This window comes from Mus caroli, unplaced genomic scaffold, assembly GCF_978045245.1.
Source record: "Mus caroli unplaced genomic scaffold, Mus_caroli_1 scaffold_2, whole genome shotgun sequence".
In the NCBI taxonomy this organism is placed as follows: domain Eukaryota; kingdom Metazoa; phylum Chordata; class Mammalia; order Rodentia; family Muridae; genus Mus; species Mus caroli.
The window spans coordinates 40,036,534-40,049,610 of record NW_028227257.1 but is presented as its reverse complement, the minus strand read 5'-3'; the positions used below and the strand labels follow the sequence as shown (position 1 = coordinate 40,049,610).

General features: G+C 40.4%; 1 protein-coding gene across 5 annotated transcripts in view; it reads right to left on the bottom strand.

Annotated features, from left to right (window-relative positions):
* Tasp1 (taspase 1) overlaps nucleotides 1-13,077 on the bottom strand; it is a 247,334-nt gene that overhangs the window by 104,230 nt on the left and 130,027 nt on the right. For 4 of the 5 annotated variants that reach the window (XM_021149142.2, XM_021149133.2, XM_029474095.2 and 1 more), the window contains exon 10: nucleotides 12,519-12,597. In XM_021149142.2, the coding sequence (XP_021004801.1) occupies nucleotides 12,519-12,597 (79 nt within the window). The remainder of the gene's footprint in view (nucleotides 1-12,518; nucleotides 12,598-13,077) is intronic. The other variant, XR_003835952.2, reaches the window with a different exon arrangement.

Genomic DNA, 13,077 nt, shown 5'->3' with positions numbered 1-13,077 from the left:
TGACTGCCTTTCTAATTCCCTGAAAGAACAGTTGTGGCACTGGCAGACACCAAAGCATCTGTCCACTGCTGGATCCTTCTGTAGGTCTACTTGTCCACTCCTGACAAAGATCCTATGAGTAGTATTTGAACAAAATCCTTCAAGTAGGCAGGGGTGTGGCAGGGATGGTTGAGAAACCAGGAAAGGGTAGCCAGCTTTCCTAGCAATTAAGGAAGAGACTCCAGTCAGTAGTTCAATTTAAAGCATACAATATTTTCAATGCATGCAGTTTTAAAATCCCATCTAACTTTGTACTTACTAGGGCAAATCATAGCCACAACTCTCCGAGACCTCAGGTTTCTAGGACTCCCATAAAAGCAAAGAGCCTAGACAATCAGAAAGCACTGGGCTCCCAAACAGAAAACAGGTAGCTGTTTATTCTTTCCCAAACTCCTTAGAAACAGACAGATCTCCTCAAACCTTCTTCCCCACTCTTCCTGTTATCCCACCCCCAACTCCAGCAGGCATTCCCAGAAAATCTGCCAGCCAAGCCTGCAAGAGAAGCCAGCAAGCCAGCAAGCCAGCAAAGCAGGTAGGCTAGCCTCAGATCTCCCCTCCCTCCTGTCTTCAGGTCTCATCCCCTGCTCTGTAACAGACTACCTGTTGTGGGCTCTCCTCGCCCTCTGCCTCCATTCCTAAGGAGCTAAGCTGATGCTGGGAGAACACTGCTTCCCTCTGTCCTGTGGACCTCCTCAACCCTGCTTTCTAATCCGCCCCCATTCACAAGTGTAAGCTCTCAATACCTAAAAATACATTCTACACAGAACTCCCAATGGTCATACCTATCAATAACTCAGAAGCATTCCTTATCAGACAACACAAAGCTACCACACTCAGGAACCAGAGAAGGTAGCAGAAACCAAGGAACAAAACACTCATCCAACAAAGAGTAGATATTGGCACCTTGAATTACAATTGTACCAAACTCAGATGCCTGTACACCCACATAAGAACACAATCAGTAACAGCCAGGACTATGTGTATCTACTAGAGCCCAGCAACATCCCACAGTAAGCCCTGAGAAATGTAACATGGCTGAAACTCAAGACAAAGCCTGTAAGGTTGCCTTGATGAATACGATAGAAATCCTTGTGCTGATTACATTTATGTTACTTGACACAAACTGGAGTTATTCAAGAGCGGGAAACTCAGTTGAAATGTCTCCATAAGGTCAGGCTACAGGCCAGGCTGTAAAGCATTTTCTTATTAGTGATTGATGGGGGAGGACCCAGTCCATTGTGAGTAGAGCCATCCATGGGCTGATGGTCCTGGGATCTATAAGAAGCAAGTTGACAAAGTCATGTAAGCAAGCCAGTAAACAGCACCTATTCGCAGCCTCTTCATTGGCTCCTGCATCCAGATTCCTGCCCTGTTTGAGATCCTGTCCTTGCTAACCTTCATGATGAACCGAATGTGGAAGTGTAAGTCAAATAGACCTTTTCCTCCCCACCTTGCTTTTTGGTTATGGTGTTTCATTGCAGAAATAGAAACTCTATCTATTAAAGAGTAAATGAATAAATCCCTTAAACAAATCTACAAAAACACAAACAGAGGGAGGAAATGAATGCAACTAAAAGAAATAAGGGAAACAACTATCTTGGGGTAAGTCTCTAACCAAATAAGTCAAAAGCGTGTATGATAAAAACATTAAGAAAGAAATTGAAGAAGATATCTGAAAATAGATCTCCCATGCTCATGGAAAAGTAGGGTGAAAATAAGAGTAAAAATGGCCATCCTACAATTGAATTGAAATTCAATTCAATCACCAACAAAATTCCATCCCAACTCTTCAGAGATCTTGTGTAGGAGTGAGTCAGTATTGTTCTGACTCGCTCCCCGCCCCCAATGACCAATGCAGCACAGCAGCGCTTCCACATTCACTAACCCAGGAACCTGCTTGACACCCAGAGAAGAGCAAAGACAAAGAATGCATGACAGGGCAGCCAATCAGCTGGTGCCAGCTGCATGGAACAAGCATTTATGGACCCAGGGGTCATAGATGGAGTGTATAAAGGCACTCTCCACTATAAAAATAAACAAGTCTGCTTCTGCTTCTCTTATGGCTCCCAGAATCTGTGTCATTGATTTTGAGCCTTCTTACCCCCTAGCCGGAAAGGATCATCTCGGGCAGGTAAGGGCTAGGGTAACAACCTTGGAAACGACAGCTTTCAGCTTCAGATAAAACACCCAAACAAAGAAGAAAAACAACAACAACAACAAAACAGAATAGCTAAAACAATTCTAGCTAATAAAAGAATTGATGGAGATATCTCCATCCCTGACCTCTGGTACTAGTACAAAAATTGACATGTTCAAGGAATTTGAATTGAAGACCCAAACATAAATCCACACACTTTTGAACACCTGATTTTTTATAAAAAAGCCAGAAATACAACTGGAAAAGAGACAGCAACTTCACAAAATGGTGCTGGTCAAACTAGATGATTGCATATCAAAGAATGTAAATAGATCTATACTTACCACTGCACAAAACTTCAAATGGATCAAAGACCTAAACATAAAACCAGATATACTGAACCTGGGAGAAGAGAAAGTGGCGAATAGCTTTGAACTCATTGGCACAGAAAGAGTTTCTGAACAGAACACCATTAGTACAAACACTGAGAACAATAATTAAATGGGACCTCATGAAACTAAGAAGCCTCTGTACAGCAAATGACACCATCAACTCAGGCAAAGCATCAGCCTACAGAATGGGAAAAGCCTCTTATCAACTACACATCTGATAAGGGCCAATATCCACAATGTATACTGAACAAATACACACACACACACACCAAGCTATAAAGAAAACAACCTGAAAATGAGGTACAAATCTAAACAGAGAATTCTCAATAGAGAAAACTCAAAGAGCTGAAAAACAGTTATAGAAATCTCCAACATGTTTAGTCTTCTGGGAAATGCAAATCGAAGCTACTTTTGAGATTTCACCTTACACACAGCAGAATGGCTAAGATCAGTAAACCCAATGATAGCTCATGTTAGCAAGGATATTGAATAAGGTCAACACTCATCCACAGCTGGTAGGAATGCAAATTTGTATAGGCACTATGGAACGGAGTTTTTCAGGAAAACAGGGATTGAACTATCTTAAGATTCTGCTATACCACTCTTGGGCATATACCCAAAGGATGCTTCATCCAACTACAGAGACACTTAGTCAGCCATGTTCATTTCTGCTTTATTCATAATAGCCAGAAACTGAAAACAGCTTAGATGCCCCTCAATAGATGCAAGAATAAAGAAAATGTAGTAGGTTTACACACTGGAATACTACTCAGTGTTTAGAAATTACAACATGAAATTTGCAGATAAATAGAACAAGAAAAAAATATCTTCCTGTGTAGGGTAACTCAGACCCTAAAATACAAATATGGTATATATTCATTTATATATGAATATTAGCTGCTAAGTCAATAATAATCAAGCTACAAGCCATAGAATTACAGAGATTCTGAATAGAATAAAGGGCTTGGAGGATAGACAGTTTTCTCTAGAAAAAGAGAAACAGAAAAGGTAGGTATCGTTGGATTGGAGAGGGTGGAGCTGGAGTGGGAGGAACAAGTAGAGTGGGAGGTAGAGGGAATACAGGAAGAAACACATAAAATCAAATGACATTTGAGGAGTAGTATGGAAGCCTAATACAGTAGAAGACTGTTGTGATCAAATATAAGTTGGGAAAGGAAAACTACAAAAGTATGGTTCAAAGATAACAGAGGCACCAGGAAGTGGAATGAAACTAAATCCTGTGTTCACAGAGATAAATGGATTAAGGAATATTTAAGTGGAATTAAGGGAGTGCTGGCTGACCTTCAGGCAAGACCCCACCTAGCTAAGCTTCCATCTTGTGAAAGGAATGTCCCCAAAAGAACAGTGGCACCTATTCTAAATTTTCAATGCATTTACAGTTGTATGATGCATAGTTATAACATATTAGGCATTATTGTGATCTGGTTATTGTTTATGTATTTGCAGTTTTATGAGGGATAGTAAGATCATGTTGGGTATTATGGTCAGATTATTGTTTTCATTTGGACATAAGGGGATATGATTGTGTGTCAAATTGACAAGGAGTGGATTGTGATGGCTATTCTCGGTTGCCAACTTGACTATATCTGGAATGAACTAATCCAGAAATGGAGGGCACACCTGATCTGTATCTTAAGGCTAAAAGATACATGCTTTTTGATATGGATCTTGAGATAGGATAACTCTCATTTTCAATCCTGATCAACACAAGCTTTTAATCCAGATCTTGAAGCATAGTGGTCATGCTTATAAAGATCTATAATAAAAAGGAATTAAAAGAAAAGCTTAGGTCCAGGCATGGTAGGATATGCCTCTAATCCCAGCACTCAGGAGACAGAGGCATGCAGATCTCTGAGTCCAAGGCCAGATGGTCAATAAAGCAAGTTCCAGAACAGCCAAGTTACTGAAAACAGAAAGCTGGTGAAGATGTAATTGAACAATGGGACCATGTTCCACCAAGAAGCAGAACTTGGCAGCTTCAGTCATGTAGTTCTGGCTGTAGACTCAAGGAGGGACTACAGAAAGACACTAAGGACATTTTTCAAGGCTGTCCCTACATGTTGGCCAAGAAACACCATTGTGTGAGGCAGTCATGGCTGTGCCTTTTGCTGTCAGGTAGACTGGGTAATGTGCAAGAGTTACCGAGGTGATAATGGTTTCGAAGGCATGAGGGGGTCATGAAGAGCAGCTGGAGCTTGGCACTGTGAGAGGGCAATAGGGCCGTTAGTGAGGGTGGATCCTCAATGGCAGCTGAAGGCCCAGGATTGAAGGAGTAAGTAATGCAGGGAAGTTTAGACCTGGCATCCTAAAGAGAGCCTGGAAAAGGCTACTGGTGAACATGCAGCCCAGCTGCAGCAGAAGACCTCATGGTTTTGGAGATGCCAGCACCACAGGATGAGTACCAAGAACAGCAGCCGCAGAAGCCGTGTTCAGAAGCTGTAAAGTCCGGCTTGCCTTAGAGAACCCAAAAGGTTAGAGATGCCAGAACTCTGGGATACCTGCTGAGGAGAACTGCTAACAGGGAATGGAACCAGCACAAGAGAAAAAAGTGTGTTGCAGTCAACAAAGCTGAAAGGAGTTGGAGAGCTGAAGAGCATTTTGACATCAGACATGGAGATGAAGAGTTTGGAGTTTGCCCAGCTAGTTTTCAGTCTTGCTTTGGTATGTGATCTGATTTTTGATTTTGAAATTATAGGGGTTTACAGTTAAGAGACTGCATGAATCTCAGAAGAGATTTGAACTTAGGACTTTTGAACATTGTTGAGGCTGTGACAGACTATGTGGACATTTGAAGTTGGACTGAATACATTTCTGCATTATGCAGAAATGGCTATAAGCCTAAAGGGACCAGGGAGTGGAATGTGGTGGTTTGAAACCACCATAGTTATGTCCCACCTTAGACTCCTGTGTCTAAATGCCTGGCCCATAGGAAGGGGCACTATTAGGAGGTATGGCCTTATTGAAATAGGTGTGGCCTTTTTGTAGGAAGTGTGTCACGGTAGAGACAGGTTTTAAGGATATATATATATATATATATATATATATATATATATATACACACACACACACATGTCCTTGTATATATGTATATATATGGATGGAAGTTAGTCCCCTACTGCTGCCTGAAGATCAAGATATAGAACTCACACTTCCTTTGCCAGCAGCATGTCTGCTTAGATTCTGACATGTTTCCTACCATGATGATAATGGACTAAACCTCTGAAACTATAAGCCAGCCCCAATTAAATGTTTTCCTGTGCAAATTTACCTTGGTCATTTTGTCTCTTCACAGCAATGAAACCTTAACTAAGGCATCCCATTTTGGTCCAGTCATTTAGATTGCCTTCATATATGTATTTATTTTAGGAAGCTTCTACTAGATTAAGTTTCCACACTACTCCTCAAATGATGCTTAGTTTTGGCAGTTTATCCCTCATATTTTCTCTTACCTCCAACTTCCCACTGGTTCCTCCCATTCTAATCTCAATCCAAAACCTATACGCTCTCTCCAGTTGACAAACACTTGCAAGTGAAAAGTTGTACCTAAAAGAGCCTAAAAGGAAGCAGATTAGCTTTAGGCCCTATGCCCAGCAGTAGATGACCAAGAGAAAGCAAACTCAAGGGCATCTTTAGAGGGTCCCTGTTCATGTCAGAGCTTTTGCCTTTTTTAATCTTATTTCTTTATTTGTATTTTTTAAATCACTTTTTACCCTACAGATTCTCTGCATCTATATTATGGCTTCCAGAATGTGCAAGCAAGTGAGTCTCTGTGCCTGTATGTTTCTTGGATTCTTTTCCTTCTGTTTGCTTGGTTTGTCATATTCTGATGTTGGTTCTTTGTGTGTGTGTGTGTGTGTGTGTGTGTGTGTGTGTGTGTGTGTGCGTGTGTGTGTGTGTGCGTGTGTGTGTGTGTGCGTGTGCGTGTGTTTATTAATCTACCCATTAAAATAATGCATATATATACTTTATTATTAAGTAGATTAGATACATAGATAGATAGATAGATAGATAGATAGATAGATAGATAGATAGATAGATAGATAGATAGATATTATCCTTTAGAAGCCTGTTTGTTTTCTAATGAGAGATCAAAGGGGGATAAATCTGGATAGGAGGGAGAGACTGGGAGTAGAGTGAGGGAAACTATGATCAAGATATATTTTATGAGAAAAAATACTTTTTCAATGGAAAGGGAAAAGAAAGAAGTGGAAGAGGGAAAGGAGGAGAGAGGAGCAAGAGAATCGACAAACAGAAGACCAACCTTAAGGTCAACCAGAACATAACCTCAATCTATAGCTTCTGACCTTGTATTCTTTCATACCTTCTTCCTTTCTTTAGCCTGAGAGCAACATACATGTATCTTATACTATACATCTCATTTGTTACTAAAAGAGTATGTTCAAATCCAAATTCAGCAAATGATTAAATCCTACTTTAAAATCCTATTCAAGAAAATTCTATGGTGACTAACCTTAGAAAGAGTAAGCAAGAAGCAGAGTCACGTGCACAAATCCTTCCTTTCCATGTTTACTTCTCAACGGGTAAAGCCCTATAACAGGCACTCACGAGACACCAACACACATACCTTCTTCTCAAAAGCCTGCCTTACTACTCCAAAATGTTACAAGTTACTTATTTTCATTTTAAAAGAGGACAATAAAAACTTTTAATAATTCATCAGTTCTGAAATATGCCTTTTTCATGTGTTAGAAATCCTGAGTAGACATAAGAACTCACATTTGCAATCTTGACCAGGGATGAGTGGAGACATGCAAATCAAAGTTCCAGGCTAGTTCTGACTACCTGAAACTAAGTCTCAAAAACAGGGAGAGTGGGGAAAATAAAAGGAATGTTCTAGATCACAAGGAATGCTATCCTCTCATGGTATCTGGTGGTGACAGAGCTGTCACTGTTCCTCAGTACAAGTTGTTCTCATTTCTTGTCCATTACGCACCATGTGAGAACTGGATATGTTCATTTTGTTTTCTATTTATATTGGTTTCGAAGCATTGGTGTGTTACAGGATTGAAGTTTGAAATGATTGTAAATATAAGGCACAGACTGGGGAGTGAACTTATTACTAGTGAAGCAAAACATTATCACTGAAGGAAGATTCCTCAGTTCCTTATTTTCCTATAAATTAACAGCTGTGTATTAAGTGAAGTGAAATGCTTGTATCATTCTGTAATTGGGATTATTTTTGTTTCAATTAATAGCATTAAATAATAATGTATTTCATAAAGAGATGACATTCAGTCATTAGAACATAAACAGTAAACTCAGATATACACTGGGCACCTCCTCTATGTCGACGGACTCTACACTCACAGTAACGGCCATTATTCCCAATGTGTTGTTAACAACTAACAATTATAACTCCAGGTTGGACCAGAACCAAGTGGCTGTTCTGCTCCTTGCCTTGTGTTGCAGAGTCCCATGAATCTAGAACATTTGTCAGAGTCTGCAAGAGTAGTCCCTGTCACATGCCACCTCTACTCATTCCTCCCCACTCAATGATGACAACAAGATGCTGGAGTGTATCATCAGGCTAATGACCAAATTGCCTATCTGGCCTTGGGAAAGCCCTATCCAGACCATAACTAACTATATTTTCTCTGCTTCTCAATTTTCACCTTCCAAGATAATTATAAACCCAAAACATGGCCAGGTCTCTAGATTGTCTACAATAGCCCAAGGCACAAGTCTTTTTTTATCCTGGACAAACAATTGTGAAATTCTGTGTTCCCTTTTCCTATGACTTGGAAAACCAACCCTGCCATGTGTTTCCATCATCAGCCTCATCCCAATAGCCCCAGGAAAAATAAGAATGAAGCAAATATAGTCCTACAGAAGGGAGGAGCAGGATCTCTCCTGTCATCCTCCAGTTCTGGCATTTAATCCTTTAACTTGTTGCATATCCACATTCAACTGCAACTCTAGATGCCATAAACTGGAAACAAATGGTGCTGGAGACACAAAGTAGGGACACAGAGCAAAGGGAGTTTGTGAAGACCTTAATGGCACAATGCTAGCTTTACCTGCCATTGCATTCTACTTAGCAAGATCAAAGTCATGAAGTGTGTGCCTATTCTAACTTCCATGCCACAAGCTTTAGGGTCTGGTTGGTGAGTAGCTAACTGAAGGAGAACTGAATCTCTTCCACAAAGTGACACAGTCAGGCAGACTCTCAAGACAGTTCCAAATATCCAGGTATGAAGATAACACCAACTAACTCAGTGAAGAAGACATCGACTAAAACCAAAGCTAACATAATCCGTGATGTTGAAAGTATTGTGGGAAAGTAAAAATGGAGCAGTGTCAAGACTTCGGTGCGTTCATATAATTTTCTAAAGACGGGACTAGATACATAAGCTAATTTTTTTTTAATTTTTAATATTTTTTATTACATTATTTTCCTCAATTACATTTCCAATGCTATCCCAAAAGTCCCCCATAGCACCCCCCACTTCCCTACCCACCCATTCCCATTCTTTTGGCCCTGGCATTCCCCTATATTGGGGCATATAAAGTTTGCAAGTCCAATGGGCCTCTCTTTCCAGTGATGGCCGAATAGGCCATCTTTCGATACATATGCAGCTAGAGACAAGAGCTCCGGGGTACTGGTTAGTTCATAATGTTGTTCCAACTATAGGGTTGCAGATCCCTTTAGCTCCTTGGGTACTTTCTCTAGCTTCTCGATTGGGAGCCCTGTGATACATCCAATAGCTGACTGTGAGCATCCACTCCTGTGTTTGCTAGGCCCCTGCATAGTCTCACAAGAGACAGCTATCTTTGGGTCCTTTCAGCAAAATCTTGCTAGTGTATGCAATGGTGTCCGCGTTTAGAAGCTGATTATGGGACGGATCCCTGGATAAGGCAGTCTCTAGATGGTCCATCCTTTCATCACAGCTCCAAGCTTTGTCTCTGTAACTCCTTCCATGGGTGTTTTGTTCCCAATTCTAAGAAGGGGCACAGTGTCCACATTTTGGTCTTCATTCTTCTTGAGTTTCATGCGTTTAGCAAATTGTATCTTATATCTTGGATATCCTAAGTTTTGGGCTAATATCCACTTATCAGTGAATACATATTGTGTGAGTTCCTTTGTGATTGTGTTACCTCACTCAAGATGATGCCCTCCAGGTCACATAAGCTAATTTTTGATAATGTACAGTAAAATTTTTATGTGCCACAAAAACTAAATTGAAATTATTTATTTTGTTTTTCCATTCAAAATGAAAAACAAGATTTTTTTGTAATTATATTGGTATGTTTTTGATTATTAATTTGTATATCAGCTTTGCCTAATAGCCTAGTAACTTACAAAGATATTTTCCTTCTGATACAAAGGAAGAAAGTAGGTTAGATGGAAGCCACAAATGACAGGTCAGAAAACACAAACAAGTCTGAAATAACAAAGAGTTCAGTAAAAATGGTAAGAAGCAACAAATAGTAGAATAGTTAGTGCCAATAGTTAATGTCTACAAGAAGAGACCAGTGAAGGCAAGAAAACAGCTAGGAGGTTCAGTGAAGTGACTCAGCACATACAGACACTATGGCTAAGTTTGCCAACCTCAGTCTGATCCCTGTTCCTTATAGTAGGAAGAGAGAAGTCACTGCTGTGGGTTGCCGTCTGTGATGGTTTGTATATCCTTGGACCAGGGAGTGGCACCATCTGAAGGTGTGGCCTTGTTGGAATAGGTGTGACCTTGTAGGAATAGGTGTAACCTGGTTGGAATGGGTGTGTCACTGTGGGTGTGGGCATAAGATCCTCGCCCTGGTTGCCTAGAAGTCAGTCTTCCACTAGCAGCCTTTGGATGAAGACATAGAACTCTTGGCTCCTCCTGCGCCATGCCTGCCTGGATACAGCCATGCTCTCACCTTGATGATAATGGACTGAACCTCTGAACCTGTAAGCCAGCCCCAATTAAATGTTTTTTTCATAAGACTTAACTTGGTCATGGTGTCTGTTCACAGCAGTAAAACCCTAACTAAGACACCGTCTGACCTCTACACATGCAGTGTGGCACACACACATGACCCCCCCCCCATACATACAATAAAATTAATGTAACTTTATAACATTTTTAAAGGAGAAAACCATTGGAGAAAAGGTGGTCATGTGGTGAGTACAAAAACTACATCCATAAAATACACAGTGAAATACTAAATATAAAACAGAAAGGATGTATGTTAAAGTTTCAGAGAAAACCCAGAGTAGACACAGATATATAGAAGCTAACAGACCTAGAAAAAAAGCTCAAATCCTGAGTATAGCAAAGACACCAAATCAGAAAGAGAAGGCACATAGAGAAATGAAGAGAACCCAACCCAGGACTGTTTTCAAGATGAAGAAATCCTATGGCCATGGCTGAGGTGAAGCAGGGCAAAGACGAAAAGAAATCAAACGATTGAGAGAGCAACCCTCTCTGCTATAATGGCCAATGCCTGGATCTTAGATGTGCTGTATAGAAAACGTCCATGACAGCCATGCTTTCTGTTCTGAAGAACTGAGCTTAACTGCAGCAAGCAAGAAAGAAAGATGAAAAATAAAAATGAAAAATGAAGAGGAAGGAAGAACAAGAACAAGAAGGAAATGGAGGAAGGGAGAAGCAATAGGGAAGGAGGAGCAGGAGCAGCAGCAGACAGTGAAGCACCTGATCAGGCACTTGAGCATCAGCAGACAGTGACTGAGGAAACAGTGCACTGGCGGGTATCGGCTGGAGCATGTGTGTGGAGAGGGTCTCAGGCAGCATGTCTCCTGAGTGGGCCCCACATGGGTCTTCAATGGCATAGACTAAACTGTAGTTGGATCTTTTGTTTTGAGAAGATACTTGGGATTTACTCACCTCCCGGTACACAAGGTTTTTATTTTTGCTCTGTTTACTCTTTTGTAACCTCAAGGACACAGTACCTTACTTTTGGGTTGTTCTACCATTCTCTCTCTCTCTCTCTCTCTCTCTCTCTCTCTCTCTCTCTCTCTCTCTCTCTCTCTTTTTCCCTCTGTGTAGCCCTGCCTGTCCTGGAACTCACTCAGTAGACCAGGCTGGCCTCAAACTCAGAAATCCGCCTGCCTCTGCCTCCCAAGTGCTGGGATTAAAGGCATGCGCCACCACACCCAGCTCCATTCCCTTTCTCATGGGCCTAGGGGACCATCCCATTCCAGGTGAAGAGATCTTAGAGGATACACTTGGGTCTGAAGTGGGAGAAGGCACAGCCCAGCCTACAGGAACAGCATGTCAGTGAGTTCAAACAGCTTATGACAATTTACTAATACACTGTATATTACAGTAGATCACAGGATGAGAACAGGAAGCATAGGCAAGCTACTGTCGCAGACAACAAAAACCAATGTGGTCCGAAATTGAAGAGGCAAAGGAAGGAAAGGAAGACACATCTATGCTGCATGGATGTGATAAAGCCTGGGCTGTTTTGAAAAGACCAGAACTGTAGCTTAATGGATGCATGAGAAGGAGTACTGACCTTGTCCTACCAGTAGCATCACCACATAAAGAGAAAAAGCTTCTATTTCAATCATTACTACAAGATAGACTTTCTTAATATGCATATAAAAGAGATTCTGCTTGAGGAAATGTTATAGGCTATATAGTCTGAAACATACCATGTCAATATTTTATTCAAGATATTACATGAAAAGTCTCATTCCTTACACATCACTTGTAATGTGCATTTAACTTTGTGGGTCATTAGATAATAAAATATAATCCGTCGTAGCTAATACCAGAGTTGTACTGATAAAGTTTATAAAGCATTTATAATAAGAAACTAAACAATTTTTAAAACCTCCCAGTGATGTTTTTCATGATTCAATGAACTCATAAATGTTTCCCCCCAAATACTGATTTTAATTATTAAATGAGTTTAATTATTAAGCTGTACTCATGAAAAATGACCATGAAAGCTGCAAATACCTGAGGTACTCACAGCTGTGGAGTAGGGGTTCTGAGCACCAGTATTCTCAGCCCAGCAGCCACATCCATAAAGAGCAGCCTAGGAAAACAGAAAACAGATGCAGATAATACTTCCTAAATATTACAGGTAATTACCAGTTTTCAATACAATATCCATCTAATTAAACAAAGGTTATAAATGATACACAAAATAGACAGCAAAACAAAATATAAAGTATCATAGTGAAACCTGTTATACCATATACTAATTATAAATAAAAATGTAAGAGCCCCCATCTCAAAAAAACAATGTGGACTAAAAAGGAGGGGAAGACTGAGGAACCACATGAGAGTTGTCTTCTTATGCACATACATGTGCATGTGCACATACACACATGGAGAAAACATAAAGTAAAAAATAGTTCATAACAGAAGTAGCATAAAAACTATGCAAGCAACAGCTTTAAAACTCTCAAAGATGTATCATCTCTTTCTAAATATGCAATAATGCATTGCTGCTACCCTCACTCTGCCACACCAAGGACACCAGAACTTATTCTTCCTACATAACTGTATCTTT